The sequence below is a fragment of the Schistosoma haematobium genome, chromosome ZW, assembly GCF_000699445.3.
Source record: "Schistosoma haematobium chromosome ZW, whole genome shotgun sequence".
Classification (NCBI taxonomy): Eukaryota; Metazoa; Platyhelminthes; class Trematoda; order Strigeidida; family Schistosomatidae; genus Schistosoma; species Schistosoma haematobium.
The window spans coordinates 67318000-67345217 of NC_067195.1; the positions used below are offsets into that span (position 1 = coordinate 67318000).

At 36.4% G+C, this 27218-nt stretch overlaps 1 protein-coding gene across 1 annotated transcript in view; it reads right to left on the reverse strand.

Annotated features, from left to right (window-relative positions):
* Positions 1-1301: 1301 nt before the first annotated feature.
* Positions 1302-27218, reverse strand: part of ATAD1 (ATPase AAA domain-containing protein 1) — a 34251-nt gene continuing 8334 nt past the window's right edge. Inside the window, exons 3-7 of the mRNA XM_051218830.1 lie at positions 26108-26425; positions 14981-15089; positions 4142-4320; positions 3143-3348; positions 1302-1815 (exon numbers count right to left, since the gene is read on the reverse strand). Of these exons, the coding sequence (XP_051072246.1) occupies positions 1701-1815; positions 3143-3348; positions 4142-4320; positions 14981-15089; positions 26108-26425 (927 nt within the window). The 3' untranslated portion in view covers positions 1302-1700. The remainder of the gene's footprint in view (positions 1816-3142; positions 3349-4141; positions 4321-14980; positions 15090-26107; positions 26426-27218) is intronic.

The window sequence follows — 27218 nt, forward strand, 5'->3', positions numbered from 1 at the left end:
ACGAGAATGATTGGTGTAGGTGTCTTAAACGATTGATTAGCGTTTTGCACATGAAGTATTTACTGTATGGTTCTCAAATTTTACTAAGAGGTCCCGTAATTTTGTATTCAAATACATTCGATCGTCCTCACTTGTGTTCTCGTTCACTACACAAGTAGTCTACATTACGGTGGTTTTCCTTTACCCAAGCACTTCTGATTATACCACAGACTAATGTATCCTATCGTACAGTAATGTGTATAACCTTCGCCAGGTATGAATGCTACTTTTTTCATTTAGTAAATACAATTGACAGTTTTCCAAGATTGGTTTCCTACATCAAGATTCAATCATTGATTTAGAGTATGTAAACAACAGTGCTAACAAAATTTAGTCTTCCGAAATGGTATCGGTAAATCAATTGACTGACTGTTAATGTAGTTAGTGTGTAAAGGTGCTGATTTCCGTAGTTAGACGAAGGAATAACCGTAGTCAGTAGTTGAAGACTAATGAAACAGCTGGAAGTAGGCTTAATCATCACGTCGTATTGGCGAGTTAATATTGTAGGCACGAAGTTCGATGAGACTGCTTTCATTAGGTGGCTTTTGACTTAAGCATGTATTATTTTAACTCAAAAAATTTATAGTCTTGAAGAATTAATTAATTAGACAGTTACTTGAAGATTTCAATACATAAAGCTCTTCATAGTTAATCTTGCAAACTGTCCTACATACTACTTGAGCAATGACCTATAATTAACACAGACATTCTGTTGAATTGTAAGTAGGCTTTATTATAATAATTACTCTTTAATGTAAAACTAAAGTAAACCAATTTGTCCAAACATCAAAATGTATAACATTTAATAAATAACGTCCCAAATATATATTAATCATACTAAAGCTAATCAGAAACAAGCTTTTCGTATTGCATAAAAAAGAATTCCCTAGGAGATTGTTCTTATGTAATATATATGTATATATAATCTCAAGAATGTTTATTCTTTTAAATTTGTGTGCAATTTCTATGTCTATCTATCATACTGTTGATACCATACGATTATGCATAGTAAGTATGATATACCTAATATCTGAAATCAGTTCAGAATTCATTATCAATGTTTAATGGATGCTCAATGAAAACCAAATACATACTTTGTTTAACTTTGAGCTAGTATTCAACTCAATCATTGATATGTGGTATTATATTGTTAGAAAAGAAACATTGGAATACCTAGAATCATAGTTATTGATTTTATGTGTAAATGATATTAAAAACAAAAAAAAGAAAAGAGAAGAAAGAACCGTTTAGAGTAGTTTATTCATCTTCAGAAATGATCATCAATATAACATTTTCAATTCCTATATATTTATAAAACATGGTGAGTTGTTTTGTTTTGTTTTGTTTAAGAGTTACTTTCCAAAATTTGTTTTTATACATACGTAGGAATGTATTCGATCAACAACAACGAAGAAAAAGAAAATAATCCAACCAAAATAACTTTATTGAGTCAATCATCGAATAACATTCAAATGTTTACACAGGAAACTAAGTGCAAACAAAAAAATAAATGAAAATGTTGAAATGTTTCAACATTTCGAAACAATAAATACAAACATATATCGAATTGAGTTAATAATAATAATAATAATAATAATAATAATAATAATAATCAGAAAAATTCGGTAAGAGATATTGGATTATATGAATGATTGATAAATTCAGTCCAAAGGAAAGAAGTTTGTATTATCCAAAGGTGAAAGTTTAATTTTATCGTTCATATATTTATGCAAAGCTTGTGTAAAGTGGTCTACAGTTACTAGTAAACTAGCTCGCCTAAAAAAATATAAATAGAATTATATATGTATAAAAGAGTGCATAAGTTTTGGTAAACAAAACTTAAGAAGTTAATAAAAGTGTAATTTCCATTGTAATGAAGGTTATCAATGTTAGTATATACTAGATTTAATCTGGAAGTTTGCCACTGGCGTGTGTGAAAAAAATTAGATACTTTAGAATTTTAGGTTCACATTATTCAATAGCATGGTTAGATAAGCTAAAGCTTAGACATTTTGATTGTAATCACTTTTTCATGAATTTACTGGGTGTCAGATATATATATATATATACTCTGTACGAGATCTCTACTCAAACACTAGTAGTCGACTCAAAGCTTATGGCAAACTGTCATCAGAATTATCAACTCAAAATGTTCTTCAGGGCTACTTACTTTCTCCATTTTAACTTGATCACAGACATACTTCTAAAGATAACGATATTCAGGAATTAATCTACCAAGGGATCAACAATAAGCAGAGTAAATAGCTCTATTTGGCGAAGACGCTGACAAAACCCAGTTTTGTGATCGCTTTGATCAACAATGCAAGTATGTTAAGAATGTGACTCTCCTTCTTAAAGCCAAAAATGTTACTTAGGGATTGGCTCGCTCCAGCGCTTGAATTAATGACTACAGTGAAGTAGTCGAGGATATCGACCGCTTCACCTATGTTGAGAGTTTCAACAGCTTTGATGGGCTGGTGTCTGACGAAATCTTGGCAAGGATTCAGAAACCCAGTTGGCTACACCAAGTTGCATCATCTGTGGTGCAGGTGAGGACCACTTTACTGAGCATTAGTCCACTGTGTCATTCTTCATAAATATAAAATATGGTCATTTAGAACAGAGAGTATTCATAGGTTACTAGTACTCGATCATATATGTCTTCAAAGCATTGGTAGTATGAGTTGAGGTCATTGAATGAGAAGTATTGAGGTTTGGCAGTCGGTTGGTAAACAGTGGAGCTTCATCAACCGAAGTGGTTGTGCTATGTTTCTCTAATGATCAACTAACTCCTACGTCGACGAGCGATCTGTGGTGTATGAGTAGGTTGGAAATATGCTGTTACTACTTCTACCAATCTGGAGTTTGTCCCGATAATCTCATCTAGCTGTGCTATTGTGGTGTAGCAACTCAAACCAATACACATATTTGCCAGATTCCAGTGGTTGACTAAGTGCAAAAGAAATATGAATACGATTGTGTGGCTTTAGTAAGTCGGTAACAATTAAAATTTTATTCAACAGATAAATAAATATAACTTGGAGTGAATACTAAAGTAGCTTTGTTAATAAATTATGAACGATAACGGTGTAATAAAACTTACGTATCATCACCTTCAAGAAAAGACCATAGACATGCAAATGCTGCTTTACGACATAGTTCAGACAGATCACTTCCAGAAAGTCCTTCAGTTTTACTAGCGATCTGCATGAAATCGTCTTCATTGAGAGCTTTAGCAACTGGGTCATCCTTAAGAAGTACTTTTAAGATATGCTTTCTTTGATTTACGTTAGGAAGTGGAACATTTATCTGAGATAAAGAAGAAAAGAACAGTCATAAAAGGTAATCTAACTTGATTTACTTGTGTAATTGTAATCTTAAATTTTGGACCTTTAACATGGTAATAAACATTTCCAGTTTATGCAATTATTTGGTTTGAGGCAGTGTAATCTGAAACAATAAGTTTCATCGACTAGAATAAGCTACTGATGAGATCAACTCTGAAGTAGGAAAATAACTGACACATACCTTGGTCCGATAAGTGAGTACTATGAAAGGTTGTTAAATATCCAAACAGCAGAATATCGATTCCCACTGATACATATACAATTGTTTAAAGCATGTGAATTGTGATAAAAAAGATACAATAAAATTATTAATGTTAATATGACTCATATAGAATGTTAACTTGAATCTGCGTATATGTTAAGTGAAATTTTAACATCCATGATCAGAATAAATATGGGTCAAATACGCAGATTCAAGTTAGCATTCTATATGAGTCATATTAACATTAACAATTTTATTGTATTTTGTTTATCACAATCCTAAATTCATATGCTTTAAACGATGTACTTTGCCCTTAACCTGGCCATTTTTCGGATTATTGATTTGGATATATAATTGTAGAATATGAAGAGAATTTATCGAAAAGAATATTCTTCGTTCAAATACTGGTCTTTTAATATAACGGGGATCTTTAAACGATATACAATTGTGTTTAGTAGAGTACACTTCATTATTTTAGTAATAAAATTTCCCAAAAAAAAACCCACTACGTAACAAAACGATGGGATATTGCGTATAAATATTTATCATTTACCTTAAAAGATAAACGACGTAATATAGCTTGATCTAAATCTCCAGGTCTATTTGTTGCGCCTACAACTACTATTTGAGTATTATTATTTGTTATTAATCCATCCCATAAAGACATAAATTGAGTTTTCATCATACGTGTCGCTTCGTTATCCAAATGAGAACGTGTAGTTAAAAAAGAATCTAAAGGGGGAGAAACAGAAACAATTGAGTCAATGAAATTATTCAATAATATACAGGAAATATTTAACAACTCATTACATGCACTACATATTTACTTTTCAATATGAAAAATCAAAGTTTACGTCAATTGCAAATATAATACAAATTGTCAGTTAAGTGAATATTTTAATTGTGACTAATAAAATAAAGTCAACTAAATTAAGAATGTAGGACGCATTCAATATTATCATCCAGAGATGATTATTCTACTTTACAAATTAACTAAATTTGGGATAAACAGATTATCCAATTTTGATTGAGTGGATGTATGGTGTTTATTGTCAGATCTGGAGTTCTGCTCTTCAATGTAGGACTGTAGATAAACACTATTAAAAGCGGAATAGGTGCTAATGCTCTGTGTTACACGATTATCTAGCTGACTACAGACTCTAAAATTGACAAATATCGTTCACCAATAAATTGGCAAGTATTTTATGTGGTAATATCTTGTCACAGTAATAACTGCAGATTAATAGTAATCATCATAGAAAACATTACTGCAAATTTAGTAGTCAAAAATAATGTTAAGCGGCTTTTAGTTAAGTGGGTATTATGATCATTCATAACTCCGCCTGGAGTCCCTCCGGGGGCTACTGCCGGTCCCAAGCCCGGATAAAGGAGGAGGGTTGGGCATGGGGTTAGCGTCCCCATCCTGTAGAAAACTAACTCGCTAAAAAACGCTAACCAGAAAAGAATTATTCAAACCTTTTGAACTCTGCTCTGGGAGTCAGAAGGTCTTCATTTAGGAGAGTTATGACGCCTCATGATGAAAGCCGAGTTCCTTCGGAAGTTACGAGGCCGATGCCCCTTCTGCCAACCAGAGCAATCATTTATTTAGGTACATGGAGTGTTCGTACAATGTGGGATACCGGAAGAGCCTTCCAAATTGCTGCAGAAATGAGGAGATACAACCTGGAGGTGCTTGGGATCAGTGAAACACAATCGATGCAAGTTGGACAACAACGACTAGCTTCAGGGGAGCTTCTGTTATACTCCTGCCATGAGGAAGAAAATGCTCCACATACACAAGGAGTTGCATTGATACTGTCCAAACAAACACAAAAGGCACTTATAGGATGGGAATCTCATGGACCAAGGATCATCACAGCTTCCTTCAAAACAAAGAAAGAGGGCATTTCAATGAACATCATCCAATGCAATGAGCCTACCAACGATTACAATGAAGACGCTAAAGACCAATTCTACAATAGGCTGCAGTCAATCGTCGAGAAGTGCCCAACAAAGGACCTGACCATTCTGATGGGAGATTTCAACGCCAAGGTTGGAACGGACGACACTGGATATGAAGACATCATGGGACGACACGGACTGGGAGAGAGAAACGAAAATGAGGAAAGATTTGCAAATCTATGTGCCTTCAATAAACTGGTCATAGGCGGCACCATATTCCCACATAAACACATACACAAAACCACATGGACTTCACCGGATCACACTACACAAAACCAAATCGACCATATCTGCATCAACAAAAAGTTCAGGAGGACTATAGAGGACGTGAGAACCAAGAGAGGAGCTGATATAGCATCAGATCATCACTTGCTGGTCGCCAAGATGAAATTGAAACTCAAGAAGCACTAGACAATGGGGCAGACAATATTACAAAAGTTCAATACAGCCTTTCTTCAGGATACTAACAAACTCAACAAATTCAAGATAGACCTCAGCAACAAGTTCCAGGCCTTTCATGATCTACTCAGTGGAGAAGGAACTACTGTGGAGAGCAACTGGATGGGGATCAAAGAGGCAATCACTTCAACATGTCATGAGGTCCTGGGTCACAAGGAGCACCATCACAAGGAATGGATCACTGTTGATACACTGGACAAGATTCAAGAAAGGAGGAAAAAGAAGGCAGCAATCAATACCAGCCGAACAAAAGCAGAGAAAGCCAAGGCACAAGCTGAATATACAGAAGTAAACAAACAAGTGAAGAGGAGCATCAGAACCGACAAACGTAAATATGTGGAAGATCTAGCAATGACGGCGGAAAAGGCTGCAAGAGAAGGGAACATGAGACGACTGTATGATACGACAAAGAAACTCTCTGGAAATCACCGTAAACCGGAGCGACCAGTGAAAAGGAAGGAAGGCAAGGTAATCGCCAATATTGAAGAACAACAAAACAGGTGGGTAGGACACTTCAATGAACTCTTGAATCGACCAGCTCCACTGAACCCACCCAACATCGAAGCAGCACCCACGGACCTCCCAATCAATGTTAGCCCACCAACAATTGAAGAAATCAGCATGGCCATCAGACAAATCAAGAGTAGCAAAGCAGCAGGACCGGACAACATTCCAGCAGAGGCACTGAAAGCAGACGTAGCGGCAACTGCAAGGATACTCCACATTCTCCTCAATAAGATTTGGGATGAGGAACAAGTACCAAAAGACTGGAAAGAAGGACTTCTGGTCAAAATACCGAAGAAAGGCGATCTCAGCAAGTGTGATAACTACAGGGGCATCACTCTTCTCTCAATACCGGGAAAAGTCTTCAACAGGGTATTGTTAAACAGGATGAAGGACTGCGTAGACGCCCAACTTCGAGACCAACAGGCAGGATTCCGTAAGGATAGATCGTGTACAGACCAAATCGCAACTCTACGGATCATTGTGGAACAATCAATTGAATGGAATTCATCACTCTACATCAACTTCATTGACTACGAAAAGGCATTTGATAGCGTGGACAGAACAACACTATGGAAGCTTCTTCGATACTATGGCGTGCCTCAGAAGATAGTCAATATCATACAGAACTCATATGATGGATTACACTGCAAAATTATGCATGGAGGACAATTGACAAAGTCGTTCGAAGTGAAGACCGGTGTTAGGCAAGGTTGTTTACTCTCACCCTTTCTCTTTCTCCTGGTGATCGACTGGATCATGAAGACGTCAACATCTGAAGGGAAACGCGGGATACAGTGGACATCTAGGATGCAGCTGGACGATCTAGACTTCGCAGGTGATCTGGCCCTCCTATCACAATCGCAACAACAGATGCAGGAGAAGACGAACAGTGTGGCAGCAGCCTCAGCAGCAATAGGTCTCAATATACACAAAGGGAAAAGCAGGATTCTCCGATACAACACAGAATGCACCAATCCAATCACAATTGACGGAGAAGATTTGGAAGATGTAAAAACCTTTACGTATTTGGGCAGCATCATTGACGAACAGGGTGGATCTGATGCAGATGTGAAGGCGCGGATCGGTAAAGCAAGAGCAGCAGATTTACAACTGAAGAACATCTGGATCTCAAAGCAACTGTCAACCAACACCAAGGTTAGGATTTTCAATACAAATGTCAAGACAGTTCTACTGTATGGGGCGGAAACCTGGCGAACTACGAAAGTCATCATCCAGAAGATACAGGTGTTTATTACACAGTTGTCTACGCAAAATACTTCGGATCCATTGGCCGGAAACTATTAGCAACAACGTACTGTGGGAGAGAACAAACCAGATCCCAGCGGAGGAAGAAATCAGGAAGAAGCGCTGGAAGTGGATAGGACACACATTGAGGAAAGCACCGAACTGTGTCACAAGACAAGCCCTCAGATGGAATCCTGAAGGCCAAAGGAAAAGAGGAAGACCAAAGAACACATTACGCCGAGAAATGGAGATAGACATGAGAAAAATGAACAAGAATTGGATGGAACTAGAAAAGAAGGCCAAGGACAGAGTGGGTTGGAGAGTGCTGGTCGGTGGCCTATGCTCCATTAGGAGTAACAGGCGCAAGTAAGTAAGTAAGTAAGTATGATCATTCATATCCAAAATAGGAATTTATATATATAATGGTAGCAAAAGTTAATCATTTCTTATGTACTTACATGCTACGTAGTATAATTGAAGTAGTGGACTATTTTTATTCAATAATGGTTAACACTCTATTAACTGTATGTTTATGAAACTAATGAGCAGTTTATCGACTTTGAATGTACTCTTTCATCTAATTTCAGTCAATCATTAGTCATAATAAAAACATTAACCCTGACAAAAATATGCGTCACTTCGAGTTGCCATACTACGTCAAAACGAAGAGAAGTTAATAAAGAGGAATAGTAAAATAATCAAAACAATAGTATAGATGATAGTGAGAAAGTTTAAACATCAGAGGATATTTATTCGTGAAAATTATATTTAAAATAACCTCAGTAATGGCAAGTTAAATAATTCCAACGTTTTGTCCGCCAATCTTGTTCACATTATATCCAAAAAGTTATAATCCTTATAGGTTCTGTGGAATAACAAAAACTCACAGGAATACACCACTAAGACCAATGATGGATTCGACGAATTCACCAACATATAAACTAGCGAAATACTTAGCTAGGATACTCAGACCATATGATAAATCGGTTGATCATGTAATTAAAAAGGAGAGGTTTCCAAAGGAAGAACAACAGAATGAAGTCAACTTTTATGATTGTGATGCAGCTTATGTGGGAGAAACATCTAGACAGTTGAATGAGAGATTAAAGAAACACAAACAATGTTTGAAACATATTCCCTAATCTTCGGTTGATCTAAAGAAACTGAAGAGTAAGTCAGCGATATCGTTACATGCGTTCGAAACAGGATAACAGATCAACTTTGAAGGGAGTAAAATACTTCAGATAGGGTTTGGCACGCATGAAGAAAGATTGATAGTAGAAGCGCTGTATATACGGGCGATTTTGAACACAACCTGGGTAGAAAATATGGTATTCAACTGGCTACCCCTTGGCAAATGTTCAGCAACGAGTAATTGAACCCTGTTTCCATCCAACCTGTTTATTTCACATACACTGTTCTACCGCAAAAAGTAATCTGTATATTTTATTTATGAATTCGATAATTCTCATTTTACATACAAACCAACATTTCGAAAACATCTTCAATTTGCACTTTTATTTTTACTTTTAATGAATAAACTGACATTTAATATCAACTATTAATAACTTAAACGTACACATACACACATATTCATTCATTTATCTTCACATTGTGAAATTTTCACATGATTCACATCTTACTGACCCATGTTACCCTACATACTAACTTCATCATCTGAATATAATTGAATAAGCATTTAGTGTAGATTTGATTTGATTGTTAAGGGTTTTTGATTACTATCCTGAAGAAGTCCAAACATGTTTGCCGTACGAAACGTTGGAATTATTTAAATTTCAATCACTGATATTATTTTAAATATAGTTTTCGCAGATAATGTCTTCTATATATTCGGTGTCCGATTTCTGTCAAGCTATTCGTTCGAATATTAATGAATATTCGTATAAGTTAAAGAATATTCTTCAGAAAGAATGGATGAATTTTAGAAATTAAAATACGAAAGTATATTGAGGTTCAAGACTTCATGAAAAAAAAGTGAACTCCTATGAGGCACAGTGAATGATACTGACTCAAAATTTTCCAACCACTGATCGCAACTCAATTTGATCGTCAGTGCATATCATTCACTTGACCTCACCTCGGCAAAACGGAGAGCCAACGAGATACACCCTACGTGTATCTGGTGACCCGATGGCCAGTTCTCGTGGACTGGCAGGTGTAGGCATAGCACTAAGCATGAGGGCGGAACAAGCACTGCTAGAGTGGATCCCTGTCAACAGTCGTCTATGTGCTGTTCGGTTAAACGGCTCCGTAAGAACTCGGAAGGATAGGGACACACGTCGTTCCCTTTTCGTCGTTTCTGCCTACGCTCCCACTGACTGCAGCTCAGATGATGTGAAAGATGAATTTTACAGAAAGCTTTCTGAACTTCTTCAGAAAGCTAAACGCTCAGACATAGTACTCGTTGCAGGTGACTTTAATGCTCAGATAAGTAGCTTAAACCAAACAGAAAGGCATTTAGGTGGATATTTTAGCATTCCGGCACAGCGAACAGATAATGGTGACCGTCTGCTGCAACTGTGCTCAGACAATCGTTTATTTTTAGCAAACACAAATTTTAAGCATAAGGAGAGACATCGTCTAACATGGCGACCGCCTGCACCAAACCAACGATGGACTCAAATAGACCATATTGCCATCAGTCATCGTTGGAGAGGGTCGATAGAAGATTGTCGCTCATTATGGTATACCTTCTTGGACTCCGACCACGCCCTAATACGGGCACGCATCTGCTTGCGCCTCACTGGACGAAAAAAAGCCACAGTAAAAAGACCCATTCGAACCGAACTGAGTAGCGAGGAAACCAAAAGTAGGTTCCAGAAACAACTGAGGTCACGATTAGGTAGTTCTGAAAACGAGGTTGACCCAGTTGTTGCTTGGAAAGACATACAAGCAGCTGTGGAAACAGCAGTGACATCTATTAGCGACTTAAACCACAGAGTTACAAAGAACCAGTGGATTTCTTCAAAGTCTATCACACTGATGGATTCTCGCAAACTCGTCCCATCAGGTTCCGAACATGAGGAAGAGCGACAACAAATCAGATCTAGGTTAAGAAAAAGTCTAAGAAACGACCGTGAGCAGTGGTGGGCAACGAAAGCAAAAGAGATGGAAAAGGCGGCGACTATAGGGAACACAAGACAGCTATACAGACTAATAAAAGAAACTGGAATTAATAAGTCAAGTGTAAGCGAGATTATTTCGGAAAAAGACGATACTCTCATCTGCTCCAAGTCCAGACGTTTAGAACGATGGGCGGAACATTTCAGAGAACAGTTCAACTGGTCTTCAGCTACTCTACAACTACCCTCCATTCCCAGACACTGTGAATGGAACATTGAAGTAGGTCCCCCAACTCTTGCTGAAGTTCAAGAGGCTATAGTTAATCTGAAACGAGGAAGGGCAGCTGGTCCAGATGGACTGGCTCCAGAGGTCTTTAAGGATGGTGGTCCAATTTTAGCGATTAGGTTGACTAATATTTTAGCTAAAATCTGGGAGTTAGACGTTATCCCATCTAACTGGTCACAATCACTTATCGTCCCAATATATAAGAAAGGGTCAAAATCATCCTGTGACAACCACAGAGGGATTAGTTTAACTAATATAATATCTAAAATACTAGCTTCGATAATTATCAGACGCCTAACTAAGACTCGTGAACTGCAAACACGAGAAAATCAGGCTGGCTTCAGACCTGGTCGTGGCTGCATCGACCACATATTCACCATTCGTCAGGTTCTAGAACACAGGCATACTTATCGGCGTCCGACAATGGTGGTCTTTCTCGACTTAAAAGCAGCATTTGACTCGGTAGACCGCGAGATTCTGTGGCAGTGTCTATCACTGAAAGGCGTACTCCAGAAGTACATAAACCTTGTAAAGGCTCTTTACTCGAACACTACTAGTCGAGTCAGAGCTTATGGCGAACTGTCATCTACTTTTGCAACCTCAAGTGATGTCCGTCAAGGCTGTCCACTTTCCCCATTTTTGTTTAACTTCATCATAGATCTACTGATGGAAATAACTTTCTCGTCGACTGAGTTCTCGGGTATTGATCTCCATCCAGGAAGTCCACTTAACGACTTAGAATACGAAGATGACATAGTCCTGTTTGGTGAGGACGCTGATAAAATGCAGAGTCTTTTGGTAGCACTGAGCAACAATGCCAGAATGTTTGGAATGCGCTTCTCTCCCTCTAAATGCAAGTTGTTGCTTCAGGACTGGTCTGCGTCAACACCTGAACTAAGGATAGGGAGTGAAGTAGTCGAACGCGTTGACAACTTCACTTATCTTGGAAGTCTGATCAGCCCTAATGGGTTGGTATTGGACGAAATCTCAGCACGGATTCGAAAAGCTCGATTGGCTCTTGCCAACTTACGTCACCTATGGCGAAGGCGAGATATCCGTCTATCAATAAAAGGACGAGTATACTGCGCGGCAGTCCGTTCTGTTCTAACTTACGGCAGTGAAACATGGCCGCTAAGAGTAGAAGACACTCGTAAGCTATTAGTACTTGACCACAGATGCCTTAGAAATATTGCTGGCGTCTGCTGGGATCACCGGGTAAGTAATAGTGAGGTCAGACGCAGGGTATTAGGGAATGATGGTAAATCTGTTGATGAGGTTATGAATCTTCATCGACTGAGATGGTTGGGCCACGTGTTACGTATGCCTGAACACCGATTACCGCGACGTGCAATGCTATCCGGTATTGGAAATAGTTGGAAGAAAGTTAGGGGCGGCCAAACCAAAACGTGGCATCAGTGCTTGAAGTCACTAACTTCTAGTCTGAGCCATGTTGGTAGATGCAGACTACTTGGTTGGGGTCCGCGTGACTATCGTAACCAATGGTTGGAGACTCTTGGTGACATGGCTCAGAATCGGTCACAATGGCGTCGGTGTATACACTCTCTGTCTTCCCTTAAACTAAGAGATTAAAATCACTTCATATCTTTCTTTCTACGAACCAATTCTTTCTTCTTGTAATATATCTCTATATGCAATCTTTCTCTTATATATTAACACCTTTGACCTAACCACTGCTATGAATCCGGTGTTCATCTTGTTGTGCTGATGCGGTATGGCAACCTGGACCGATGCACATATGTACCTGGTCCTACGTTGTAGCTGACTGACTGACTGACTGACTGACATATCATCATGGGTTAGTCTAATGCAACCAAATAATAGTCAACTAAGAGTACTTAGGTCGAATTGTAGATTGAAAGAATTTTATTCACGGACTTTAAAAACAGAGATCCATAAAATCATTGAGAAACAACATTTCATCTGTAATGAAAAACCCAGATTTTTATTAGTAGTATTTTTACAACCATCATGTTACCTGTGTATAAACCAACTATTTCCAAGTAAAATTTTTATCAATTATTTTTTCGTGCAATATCCCCTATCTCTGTTGATAATAATATATACAAACAAGATAATCTTATTAGGGTGATACGTTCTAACAGAAAAAAGGATAAATGAAAAAACTTAGACAGTTCTCTTTCATTTAACTGCGCCACGTATGGCAAAAGTGAGATGCCTATCTATCAATCAAAAGGTTAGTATAACTGAGCAGTAGTCTACCCAGCAGTGTTGCACATTTGTGGGACGTGGGTTATAAGAGAGGTAGATACGCGTCCGCTATTGGTATTGTATTTCAAATACTTCCAAAGCATCGGCGGTGTTAGTTAGCTATTTTAGAATTATTCTTTTATGCCGACTAGTTTTCAACTGTGATACTGATTGGCAGTTTGAAATCTTTATTTTTGTTTTGGTAATTTATTTCGCCATGTGGTAACTTGGACCAGCACACATTTGTGCCAACTTTTAAATTTTCATGACCTAATAACGCGGAAATTGACTTAAGAATATGGCATTAATAAATAAAAGTTTCGGGAACACAAAAAAGCTAAGTTGAGCCTGTGAACGTTCGAAACAACCGGTAGAACTAGTTTTAAGCTTATTCAACTCCTATATTGATTTTAGTCATGAGACAAAAACTGTACAGTAGTTGATATCATGCACGTAGTTACAGTGAAAAGACAGTTGGTGTGTTGAGTTTGAAACTTTTATCCTAAAAAGAAAAGATGCGGGTATTTGCAAATATTTTCACCCGGAAATACAACGACATTACCTCAATCGTTCCCAAATACGTCAAGTGAGAGAAAAAACTCATTGAAAGACAAAAAATAGTTAGTACATTTACCACGATTGGTACATTACCAGTTATTTGTTATTTCAAACAAGGAGTTGTCTGTTCTGATTTGACAATTAGTCTTTAAAGTATAAATTTTGACCATGAATTACATTAAGGGTAGTTATTACCGAAAAAATCAAACAAGACAAACCAATGATTTCATATTCTCAATTGCTGGAGATCAACTGTTTGAGTGATTAACAAGCACAAACTACTCAGACACTTTAATTCCAACATTGATATTAATTTGATAAACCAACCAAACCATAAAAAGAGGGAAGCATAAATCTAGGTAGAGGTATTTGATAAACTACTATGGTAGTTCAGTTAATTATAATAAATAACATCCAATAATTTTATCTATTATACGTATCCTTTGGGCTAAAATTATATTGCTAAGGAGAGCTGAGGTTATCTAGTTTCTTTCTGTTAATACATGTTAGCCCTTACCGTAAAAGATAGTCTTGACAACAGTTTTCTAATTCAGATTTTCGTAAGAACCTATGTTTTTATCTAATTGGTTTTTATCGCTTTTGTTGTATACTCTACGATCAATGAATGTCACCGGATAGACAGAGTTGTTCCTTTTGACTTCTGTTCAGAATGTAAAGTTATGTTGAAAGTTCCGTTTCCTCTATCTCATATTAGTATGTGTACTATTAACGCCGAAGAAATGCTGTGTCCAAGTTGAGATATTATCGAGTCCACCATAGGACCCATTCGTATTAGAATGATCTTCATTGTTCCTTAATTAGCAATCACCATACACCAGTACTGGACTTCTATCTCAAGATATAACAATCACATTGATTTTATGATTTCAACTGGGCGTTATACAATAGATGATTAGTATAATATTAAATAGAGTTATTATTGATTCATTGAAAAACAGAATCTAACAACTAAACTATCGTCTTCCTTTATCGATTTTGGAAAAAAAAAATGAGGCTTAAACTTTTATAATACACATATAATACGTTAGTTTAATCAACTTACCTAATTCATCTATAAAAATAATAGTTGGTTGAATTTTCTCAGCAAGACTAAATGTAGCTTCTACATACTTTTGTGTTTCACCATACCACATATTTACAAGAGTGCTTATCTAATGACAAATAAAAACAATTAATGAGAAATAGATTATTCTATCTTAAAAAAAGGTTAATAATGTACAATAGTGAATAAGATGAAATAAACAACTCAACATACATATAGATAAAACTATCTCTATTCGTATTGGTATGATTTTCAAATTGATATTCGTAACATAACACTAAATATTCAATGGCAAACATAGTAATAGATTAAGAGAAAAGAAAACAGGATTCTACCAGTGTTTTATTCTATTCCATCTATTTATTTCCCCTTACAGTACAGTTTCATTTTAATTATATAGGCTTAATTGAATGTCTAATAGAAAGGTGACAGTTAAATTTTTTTCTTTCTATTGTATTCTATCAAAGATTTCAAGATCTCTATTTCTATCTATCCAGTTTAATATGACAAGTGGTGAAAAATTTTTTCTAATAAAAAAAGAAAAACTCTTTTAGTTATTGTGAGCCTAAAGTGAGAATCAACTGTTTCTGAATACCAACTCGATCTAATTGTACATTCATTTATATAATGTTGTCTGTAAGATAATAAATCTCATTGAAGATTTCATTTTATGTCCTAAATCTGATATCCTGCCTTGCCCATATTCCTAGAGCACTTCTTGGGTTACTACCGGTCCCAAGCCCGTATAAAGAAAGAGGGTTTGGCATGAGGTCAACAACCGTGTCCCGTATAAAACAATCTTGCTAAAAAACGCTAACTAGAAAAGTCATTTAAACAACACCCTGGGAGTTGAAGGAAGAATTATGACGCCCCATAGTGAAAGTAGAGATTCTTCGGAAGTCACAAGGCCAGTGTCCATTCTAATAACTAGAGAAACAACTAACATAGGCACACGAAATTTCCGGACAATAATAAAGACTGTGATGACTGTTTAAGTAGCTTCACAAATGAAAAGATATAACCTAGTGGAGCTCAGAATAAATAAATGCATTGGACAAAAGCTGGACAGAAAAGAGTACTTTCGGGTGAGGAAAATGATTGTGAACACACGTTTCAGTTTATCTTATTTCATTATGAATATTGATTTGGTATTTAAACATACTGGATAGGAAAGAGTACCTAACAGTTAATAATAATAATAATAATAATAATAATAATAATAATAATAATAATAATAATAATAATAATAATAATAATAATAATGTTTTATTCAATACTAAAAATCTTAATGAAGTAAGGAATTCGCGGCATCAAATGTGCAATATTACAACAAACGTCTTGTTACCATGCATTCAAATTGTATTTATTCAGAACATCTTTTATATATGATTTAGGTAGTTAGTGTTTGCCACAAATATTCAATCATTACGGTTTACTACCACTTTAAATGCTATAACTCTTTTCCCAGCTATCGTATAAAAGGTGATTGAATTTCATACGATTTGTCTAACGTTTTTTCAAAGAGCAGATTTTTACACTAATTAGCATTGTAATAATTTGTAATCCTTTTACGACAGCTCGTAAGTATAAACAACAATCACCATTCAAAATTATTCACTTCAAATAAATCTAAAACCGGTAGGTTAATTCTAGCATTTTCACTGTTCAATAATAGGTGGTCAAAACGTTCTCGCAAACCATCGGTATTTCATATTGTCATTAAATCAAATTGGTATTACACTATTCATGTATGAGAATAGTGTTTCGAAAAAATATCAAGATACATTTAAACGCTAAGTGAAATTATATCAATCAGAATTATGACAGATTGTAATACAAAACAAACACCGAATCAATATTAGAATTGGAGGACGTTTTAAAAAAAATGACGAGAGCAAAAACAATAAAACAAGCGATGAAAACAGTAAAGTAATAAAACAAAGATGGAATATGCATGCTACACAGTCAGTCATAAGGAACCTAGAAGCTCATACGTAAATGAATCGGTTAAAGTTTACAACCAAAACAAACATGTGTTCATATATTCGTCATGATTATCTTGTAGGTATAAAACGCGAAGCCTACACCTCTACGCTCCATACTCAATTCAATATTCAACAATTCCAAAGCTAATACATTGACTAACTATAGCTACAATTAGTGTTTCGTACAATCCCACTATCACCGTTGCTACCATACTATATGAACAGAATATTATTATAAGAGATATAAAATTCGAAAAAATTCAAACTTCCACGTGATTTGAAGTTCCATATTAATCCAATGGACAATGAATATTATCGATCAAATAAAGGTCTATACAACAATTCAATATGATTTACACATCCACAACTCATGTTTTCCTTATCCCCGTAAGTACTAATAAAACATTCCTACTCAAATACGCCACAAAAAATTATGACAAGACACGTTAACAGTTTAGTAAGCTAAGTTTCAAGTTGTTTTAATCAACTGGTTTCCAGTTTATCCATTCCTGGTTTTTCTTAGAAAAACAAGCACACGAAACTATCTAACACATTGAATGACTGAAAATATATTTGGCATTGTCTCAACAACAAAATTTAGAAATTAGCTCCACTAAACTGTTCGATCACCTTGTCTACACTTAAAATTATGGATGATAATGGAATTACATTTGGTGGAGTATTCTGTTGCAAAATATCAAGTGTTTCGAGCAGATAAATTAAAAACTTCATTCATTGAAAAAGTGAGAATATAGTTAAACAACACTCCCAGCACCGAGATCAAAAGGTCGGATTCCGTAAGGATCAGTCGTGAACAGACCATATCTTGATACTGTGGATAGTCGTTGAACAATCAAATAAATGGAACTAACCATTACAACCATTACTCAAAACAACTGTCAGCCAACAGCAAATTAAGAACCATCAACACAGAAGTCAATAGAGTTCTACTGTACGGAGCTGAAACTTCGAGAACTATTACAACCATCATCAAAAGATTACAGACATTTATTAACAGTTGACTATGCAAGATACTCAATATCCATTGACCAGACACCATCGGCTCTAACCTACACTAGTAGGGAACAAACCAAATTCCAGTCGAAGATGATATACGAGAAAGAAGCTTGAGGTGGACAGGGCACACACTGTGATCAAACTGCATCACAAGGCAAGCTTCAACTAGGAATCCAGAAGGCAAAAGCAAAAGAGGAAGATCAAAACACATTCACTTGGGAATGGGAGGCAAAAATCAGAGTAGTGAATAGCACTGGGGAATAACTGGAAAGGAGAGTCCAGGTCAGAGTTGGTTGGAGAGTTGTAATGAGGAGCCTAGGCTCCACGATTTAACCAGTGATCAAGTGAAAATGTGGGTTCTTTATATGGACGACACATTCATCATCACAAAAAGGGACGAGTCAGAAAACACCCAAAATTTGATCAACTACGTCTTCGATGACATAAAATTAATAATGGAAAGTGAATCGAACAACAAATAGTCATTCTTCGATGTGCTGATCACCGGAATCGACACAGGAAAACTAGAAACTCAAGTATACAGGAAGTCAGCTACATACATCAAATCCTCAACTACGACAACAGCAACCCAAGAACCCACAAAATCAGCTGAATACAATGCATCGCGGAAGGATGAAGAAAAACTTTTAATGACCATCCATAATGGGCGCTACACACACGATTATATTCCAACTATTCCTATTATTTACTCAGTTTAGCTGTGATTATTTGAAGTTATTATCTACATATTACTACACGATTCTTAATTGCTTTTAATCCCAATTATATCAACCGAAGGAGGAAAAACGTATCATTAGGGTTGATTAAAAGATCGAAATCTCCATTAACATCATTTCAAGGACGTTTATAAAGTGGTCAGAAAAGAAGAATAGTACACAATTATCAAATCAAAACATATTATTATTTAATGCTTAGAAATCTATCAATCAGGAAAAAGTGAATTTAACCGACTATTAAAATAACTTCATGAAAATCTACACCAATGTATTCATCAAGTCACATTAGTGTTACGAACAAAAGTTTCATTTTAATGTCTGTGAAGAGATATTTCGAATTTTTCGGAACACTACTACTCTAAGCAGAACGAAATATTTATTATAAGAACTTTGCATAAAACAAGAAATATATAAATAAAATTTAACATTGAATAAATATTGACATTTGAATTGTTGAAGACAAGAATTAAAAAAAAAGTGATCGATAATTTTTAAGGTAGAAAACATATAAAATGCATAGGTAATTATCTATACAAAGTCCTTCTTTCTTTGCATAATTTAGAAACAAATAGTGAGTACAATTTTAAACAGAATGGAAATTTGTGTACACTGTAGTAATTTTAGCAGCTGAATTCATGAGTCCATTAAGGCTAAACCACCATTGAAAACCTGGAAGTACTGGATGGCCGTTTCGTTCTATTACGGGACTCCTCATCAGTGTTCATCCACGATCCCGCATGCGGGACGCGAACCCAGAACCCTCGGTCTCGCGCACGATTGCTTAACCTCTAGACCACTGAGCCGACATTCAACGGTTATCTTGCGCAACCATTCATCGGCGGTCTGAGGTAGATACCTGTCTACGCCCGACAGGGACTGGACTCCATTGGCGCGAGACCGAAGGTCCTAGGTTCAAGCCCCGCATACAGGATCGTGGATGTGCACTGCTGAGGAGTCCCATACTAGAATGAAACGACCGTCCAGTACCTCCAAGTTTTTGGTGGTGATCTAGCTTAGATCGACTCATGACTTCAACATACAAATTTTTAGATTTATATCTCCACTTTATGAAGGTGATGAGGGAAAGCAAATGAAGAATATAATTTGAAAAATGAGATGAGTCTTTATTTCAATTTCAGTGCCAAGTCAAAGTAACTCCGCCTGGAGTCCCTCCGGGGGCTACTGCCGGTCCCAAGCCCGGATAAAGGAGGAGGGTTGGGCATGGGGTTAGCGTCCCCATCCTGTAGAAAACTAACTCGCTAAAAAACGCTAACCAGAAAAGAATTATTCAAACCTTTTGAACTCTGCTCTGGGAGTCAGAAGGTCTTCATTTAGGAGAGTTATGACGCCTCATGATGAAAGCCGAGTTCCTTCGGAAGTTACGAGGCCGATGCCCCTTCTGCCAACCAGAGCAATCATTTATTTAGGTACATGGAGTGTTCGTACAATGTGGGATACCGGAAGAGCCTTCCAAATTGCTGCAGAAATGAGGAGATACAACCTGGAGGTGCTTGGGATCAGTGAAACACAATCGATGCAAGTTGGACAACAACGACTAGCTTCAGGGGAGCTTCTGTTATACTCCTGCCATGAGGAAGAAAATGCTCCACATACACAAGGAGTTGCATTGATACTGTCCAAACAAACACAAAAGGCACTTATAGGATGGGAATCTCATGGACCAAGGATCATCACAGCTTCCTTCAAAACAAAGAAAGAGGGCATTTCAATGAACATCATCCAATGCAATGAGCCTACCAACGATTACAATGAAGACGCTAAAGACCAATTCTACAATAGGCTGCAGTCAATCGTCGAGAAGTGCCCAACAAAGGACCTGACCATTCTGATGGGAGATTTCAACGCCAAGGTTGGAACGGACGACACTGGATATGAAGACATCATGGGACGACACGGACTGGGAGAGAGAAACGAAAATGAGGAAAGATTTGCAAATCTATGTGCCTTCAATAAACTGGTCATAGGCGGCACCATACTCCCACATAAACACATACACAAAACCACATGGACTTCACCGGATCACACTACACAAAACCAAATCGACCATATCTGCATCAACAAAAAGTTCAGGAGGACTATAGAGGACGTGAGAACCAAGAGAGGAGCTGATATAGCATCAGATCATCACTTGCTGGTCGCCAAGATGAAATTGAAACTCAAGAAGCACTAGACAATGGGGCAGACAATATTACAAAAGTTCAATACAGCCTTTCTTCAGGATACTAACAAACTCAACAAATTCAAGATAGACCTCAGCAACAAGTTCCAGGCCTTTCATGATCTACTCAGTGGAGAAGGAACTACTGTGGAGAGCAACTGGATGGGGATCAAAGAGGCAATCACTTCAACATGTCATGAGGTCCTGGGTCACAAGGAGCACCATCACAAGGAATGGATCACTGTTGATACACTGGACAAGATTCAAGAAAGGAGGAAAAAGAAGGCAGCAATCAATACCAGCCGAACAAAAGCAGAGAAAGCCAAGGCACAAGCTGAATATACAGAAGTAAACAAACAAGTGAAGAGGAGCATCAGAACCGACAAACGTAAATATGTGGAAGATCTAGCAATGACGGCGGAAAAGGCTGCAAGAGAAGGGAACATGAGACGACTGTATGATACGACAAAGAAACTCTCTGGAAATCACCGTAAACCGGAGCGACCAGTGAAAAGGAAGGAAGGCAAGGTAATCGCCAATATTGAAGAACAACAAAACAGGTGGGTAGGACACTTCAATGAACTCTTGAATCGACCAGCTCCACTGAACCCACCCAACATCGAAGCAGCACCCACGGACCTCCCAATCAATGTTAGCCCACCAACAATTGAAGAAATCAGCATGGCCATCAGACAAATCAAGAGTAGCAAAGCAGCAGGACCGGACAACATTCCAGCAGAGGCACTGAAAGCAGACGTAGCGGCAACTGCAAGGATACTCCACATTCTCCTCAATAAGATTTGGGATGAGGAACAAGTACCAAAAGACTGGAAAGAAGGACTTCTGGTCAAAATACCGAAGAAAGGCGATCTCAGCAAGTGTGATAACTACAGGGGCATCACTCTTCTCTCAATACCGGGAAAAGTCTTCAACAGGGTATTGTTAAACAGGATGAAGGACTGCGTAGACGCCCAACTTCGAGACCAACAGGCAGGATTCCGTAAGGATAGATCGTGTACAGACCAAATCGCAACTCTACGGATCATTGTGGAACAATCAATTGAATGGAATTCATCACTCTACATCAACTTCATTGACTACGAAAAGGCATTTGATAGCGTGGACAGAACAACACTATGGAAGCTTCTTCGATACTATGGCGTGCCTCAGAAGATAGTCAATATCATACAGAACTCATATGATGGATTACACTGCAAAATTATGCATGGAGGACAATTGACAAAGTCGTTCGAAGTGAAGACCGGTGTTAGGCAAGGTTGTTTACTCTCACCCTTTCTCTTTCTCCTGGTGATCGACTGGATCATGAAGACGTCAACATCTGAAGGGAAACGCGGGATACAGTGGACATCTAGGATGCAGCTGGACGATCTAGACTTCGCAGGTGATCTGGCCCTCCTATCACAATCGCAACAACAGATGCAGGAGAAGACGAACAGTGTGGCAGCAGCCTCAGCAGCAATAGGTCTCAATATACACAAAGGGAAAAGCAGGATTCTCCGATACAACACAGAATGCACCAATCCAATCACAATTGACGGAGAAGATTTGGAAGATGTAAAAACCTTTACGTATTTGGGCAGCATCATTGACGAACAGGGTGGATCTGATGCAGATGTGAAGGCGCGGATCGGTAAAGCAAGAGCAGCAGATTTACAACTGAAGAACATCTGGATCTCAAAGCAACTGTCAACCAACACCAAGGTTAGGATTTTCAATACAAATGTCAAGACAGTTCTACTGTATGGGGCGGAAACCTGGCGAACTACGAAAGTCATCATCCAGAAGATACAGGTGTTTATTACACAGTTGTCTACGCAAAATACTTCGGATCCATTGGCCGGAAACTATTAGCAACAACGTACTGTGGGAGAGAACAAACCAGATCCCAGCGGAGGAAGAAATCAGGAAGAAGCGCTGGAAGTGGATAGGACACACATTGAGGAAAGCACCGAACTGTGTCACAAGACAAGCCCTCAGATGGAATCCTGAAGGCCAAAGGAAAAGAGGAAGACCAAAGAACACATTACGCCGAGAAATGGAGATAGACATGAGAAAAATGAACAAGAATTGGATGGAACTAGAAAAGAAGGCCAAGGACAGAGTGGGTTGGAGAGTGCTGGTCGGTGGCCTATGCTCCATTAGGAGTAACAGGCGCAAGTAAGTAAGTAAGTAAGCCAAGTCAAAGTACTACTATGTAATTTTTAGGTTAAATATATATACATAGATATTTCAGAAAATTTTGGACAGAAGAATTGTTATATTACCCTTCAATATGATATTATGAGAGTTAATGGTTTAAATTTTAATAGAATGACTTCATACATTCTTTCCCTTATATTTATTTTGAAATGAAATGTGGCGTTTAAAAGTATAGTAAATGCATAGGTTAGTAGTACATGATCATATCTTCAAACAACTGAATAAGTATTATTGAGATGGAGTACGTCAACGAAGTTATTCCAAGTACGGTTTACAATCTAAAACTACCCAGATGAGTTTATCAAGTTAATTATGATCAGTAGTTGGAGAGCTCGAGTAATATGGCTCAAATGTAATCACCACTTATCACTTAAATTTTGAATTTGAATATCATATACGGTATCTTCTATGTTTAGTCTTAATTACTACAACTATTTTTCAATATAATTTTAATTCTTTGTTAATTATGTCGCTAATTTGTTCTAGCTCTACTGATATGATATGCCGGATTGAAGTGCCAAACAAATGTCCTATGCTTATCGTACCCGACAGCTCAACGAAAAACACATTTGCTGATGCTCCAAATGAGCACTACATTTACAGTCTAAAATGACAGTTTAGTTTAGTGATAATATTTCGATCTGTGAGTGTTTTTTCTAAGTAATAAAACATATTGGAAATCCTGATTTGAAATTAGGATTAGAGACGAAGCTATAATGTAAAACATCTATTTCTTGACTCCATAATCCTTTGTTTAATAACCAACCTTAAAGTATTTTACAAGAAGACTATAGTGCGTACCCATATGTATAGTGTCGTATAAACATACAATAAATGAAATACTTATTAATAAGTCCTAAAAAAACACTTTATCTTTAATCTGGATTGAATTTTCACACTAAAATACCAATGAAATTTAATATTTATTTAATCATACAATGAAAATACTATCAATTCATTTGTTTTTTTATCCTACCATTTAAATGATAATTTTAACGTAATCGGAAAATTAATACATTGGTAACTTAATATTAGATAATGTTGTGACAAATTATTCCTGACCCATTTAATTGAAATAAATAATCTTTGTTTTCGTAAGAGAAAAAACAGGATTCTATGACTTAAATGATCGAAATATAAGACTTAAGTTTGATGATTAAGGAAAATGAGATGAATTTGATGAGCTATTAATTATAAAAGGTTGGTAGTGTTAAACAAGTGTTAATTCTTCACATGTTCGAATATTTGCTAGTTTTAAAACTAAAGTTTTAGTGTGATGTTAGTGCTTACTTTTCATCAGATTGTTTTCGTAGAAGTATTTTGTTGAAATGAACAAGAAAATCAGCCAGATAAAAGAAACACTTGAAGTCTTATAGTAAAATAACTATGAAGGTCTCATAGAACAGTATTTTTCCTCCCACAGTAAGATTTACTGTAACCAACAAATCAAATCTAAACGGGGATTGAATGTTCATTGAACTTGGAGTCTTGGCGTTTTTCATCGGTCGCGCATAAAATCAAAGATTCATAAGGTTTTGACCATAGCACAATGTGACATTATTAGCCAAGGAAATGAAGGGAGTAATACGTAAAAAATCTAACGTAATGTAATGTAGAATGTAGAGATTTCCTACATTAACGATGAGGTATGTAGACCTCGAGATCGAAATGACAAGGAATCGAATTTCTAGAACCGATGAATAATAATGATTAATTAATCATTCACTATAAATGAGACCTATTCTAACCAACTATTCATAGGGAGAAGAGGTAAAATTGAATTAGCTTGACGTTATTAAATATTTTTGAGAATACTATACTTCGAAACGACTGAAACGGTAATAAGAGTAGTTGTGAGAAATCGACAAAAGACTAATTAAATGAATGTATATGCTAGAAAAGCCCAAAACTTCATATAGCTAAGACAGATTTTAACAAATAAACTTCGATATTCCCATATCATTTATTCAACAAGCAAATAATTTTTATTCATGTTACAGGTAGAAATTAACTAGTTAAGTTAGTTACTTGACGATAAAAGAGTTGGTAATATGTATTTTAGTTAACGATTAAGTTTTCTATCGACAAATCACAATTCAGTATAAAAAAAAATGATAGAAACTGTGTGATAACAAACGACTGATTCTTTTTCATCACTAATACCTAGTACTCTTAGAATATTGTTTATTTAACAGAAACTGTTAGTTTTTAACACATTATTTTAAACTTAACAAAAGAAACAAGTAAACTGAACAATACAGTTGTATAATGGATATCGGACGTATTGTTATTGCAATATGACAGGTTACAAAACAAGAAATATGTAAAGCAATATGTAATATGATCTATTTTTATATTTAACAGAATATATTCAATGAAAAAGCCTTACGGGAAAGTGTAATTCAGGTGTAATATTATTATTACATAAAATCAGAATTAATGTATTACGTAAATAGATTCAATATGGGACAGATAAACAGGGAAAAAAAAGTACAATTGTATTCTATTTGTTGTAAAAAGTATTGATAAAAAGTTTCATTTGTTACAATTTGGAAATATGTAAGTTATTATTAAAATAAATCACTAGAGTTATGTGTAACCTTATTCACAAAGTCTATTGTTCTAAATGTACAAGTATTACTAAGTGACAAGTTGTAGTGAAATTACAGAGGCATAAACAGACCGATGCAGAGATTGTTGTATTCTAATACAATTGCTATTTCTCAAGAATTAGATCCTCAAAGCAAACAATTTCGAAACAAAACATCATATGTACTAAGCTGTGAACAATCTACATGACTGTTTACAATGAGTGGTAGGTAACTTAGATATTGTGGTTAAATTCTTACCAAACTATATTTACCCAATTCAGTGGGGGTGCCATTTCATTTATAAGAACAAATCTCAATATGATAATAATTGCTGTTACATTACAGTGGGTTTTTTATGTATTCACACAATAAGATAATTCAGAAAAGGAAATACTTACTTGAAGATTCAAAAAACTAGCATGTGCAGCATGTGCCATAGCACGAGCAAGTAGTGTTTTACCACAACCAGGCGGTCCATAAAGTAATACACCTTTAGGTGGTTGTAATAATCTTGAATTTATTGATAATAATCGTTTTGCTCGTAACGGTTCAAGTACACCATATTTAATTTCGTGGATAATAGAGTCCAAACCTCCAATAGAATTCCACGTTGTGTTTAAAACTTGTGGATCAACTAAATTTACAGCAACGCATACTTCATAGTCATTTAATTTCGGTACATTTTTCAATCCAATAGCTTTGAAAATTTCTTGCGCCTATAAATAATAACAATAGCATTAATAATAATTCCAACTACGAAACCTCAAAAAAAAGATTGACTTTCTTATTCGAATCCATCTAATGTGAACTGGATAACTGAATAGGAAGTTCAGTAAGCTTTCCTCCACAACGTTTGCATCGTTACTCAATAAACGCCATCAAAAATACGTTTGCTTTGTATAGCTATCAATAAAATGAAGTTACGAAAAACCTTACACGTTTAAACGTAGTTTAAACAAATATGAAAGTGTAATCAATGCCCGTTTTTGTACCTATTTTTAGAGGAAAAAATGGAACCACAGAATATTGAACGATTTTCTTTAGGCAGTACGCATAATACACAAATTGAAAGAGAACGTAATAAGCTTTCAGTTTCGGACGGTAAAAATCTTTATTGTATTGAATAAAATTAGTAATTATTATTGATGAAATTAAAAAAAGACAATCAAAACAAGTTTCATTATGAAATGAAAGATCAAAATAGGTTATTACTATTGATGCCCTGGTACGACTGAGAGTGGGGAGAGTCAGCTCTCCCTCTCGAAATGCTCTCACACGGCCACGTGCATAAAACCACTTCCAGGGAAGTCTTACTCACTGCCTTATCGCGGAGGGTGTGTTGTTTACGAAAATAAGAGAATGAAAAGCGAATATCCGGCGCTTTAACCGGGTTGGTGGATATAAAGGATTCACCTAGGGGAGCTGGAAAACTCTGATTCCAAACAATGGTGCACATGGACATCAGGATCCTAGGGGAACAAATGGTGTATGAACCAATTATTGGTCACT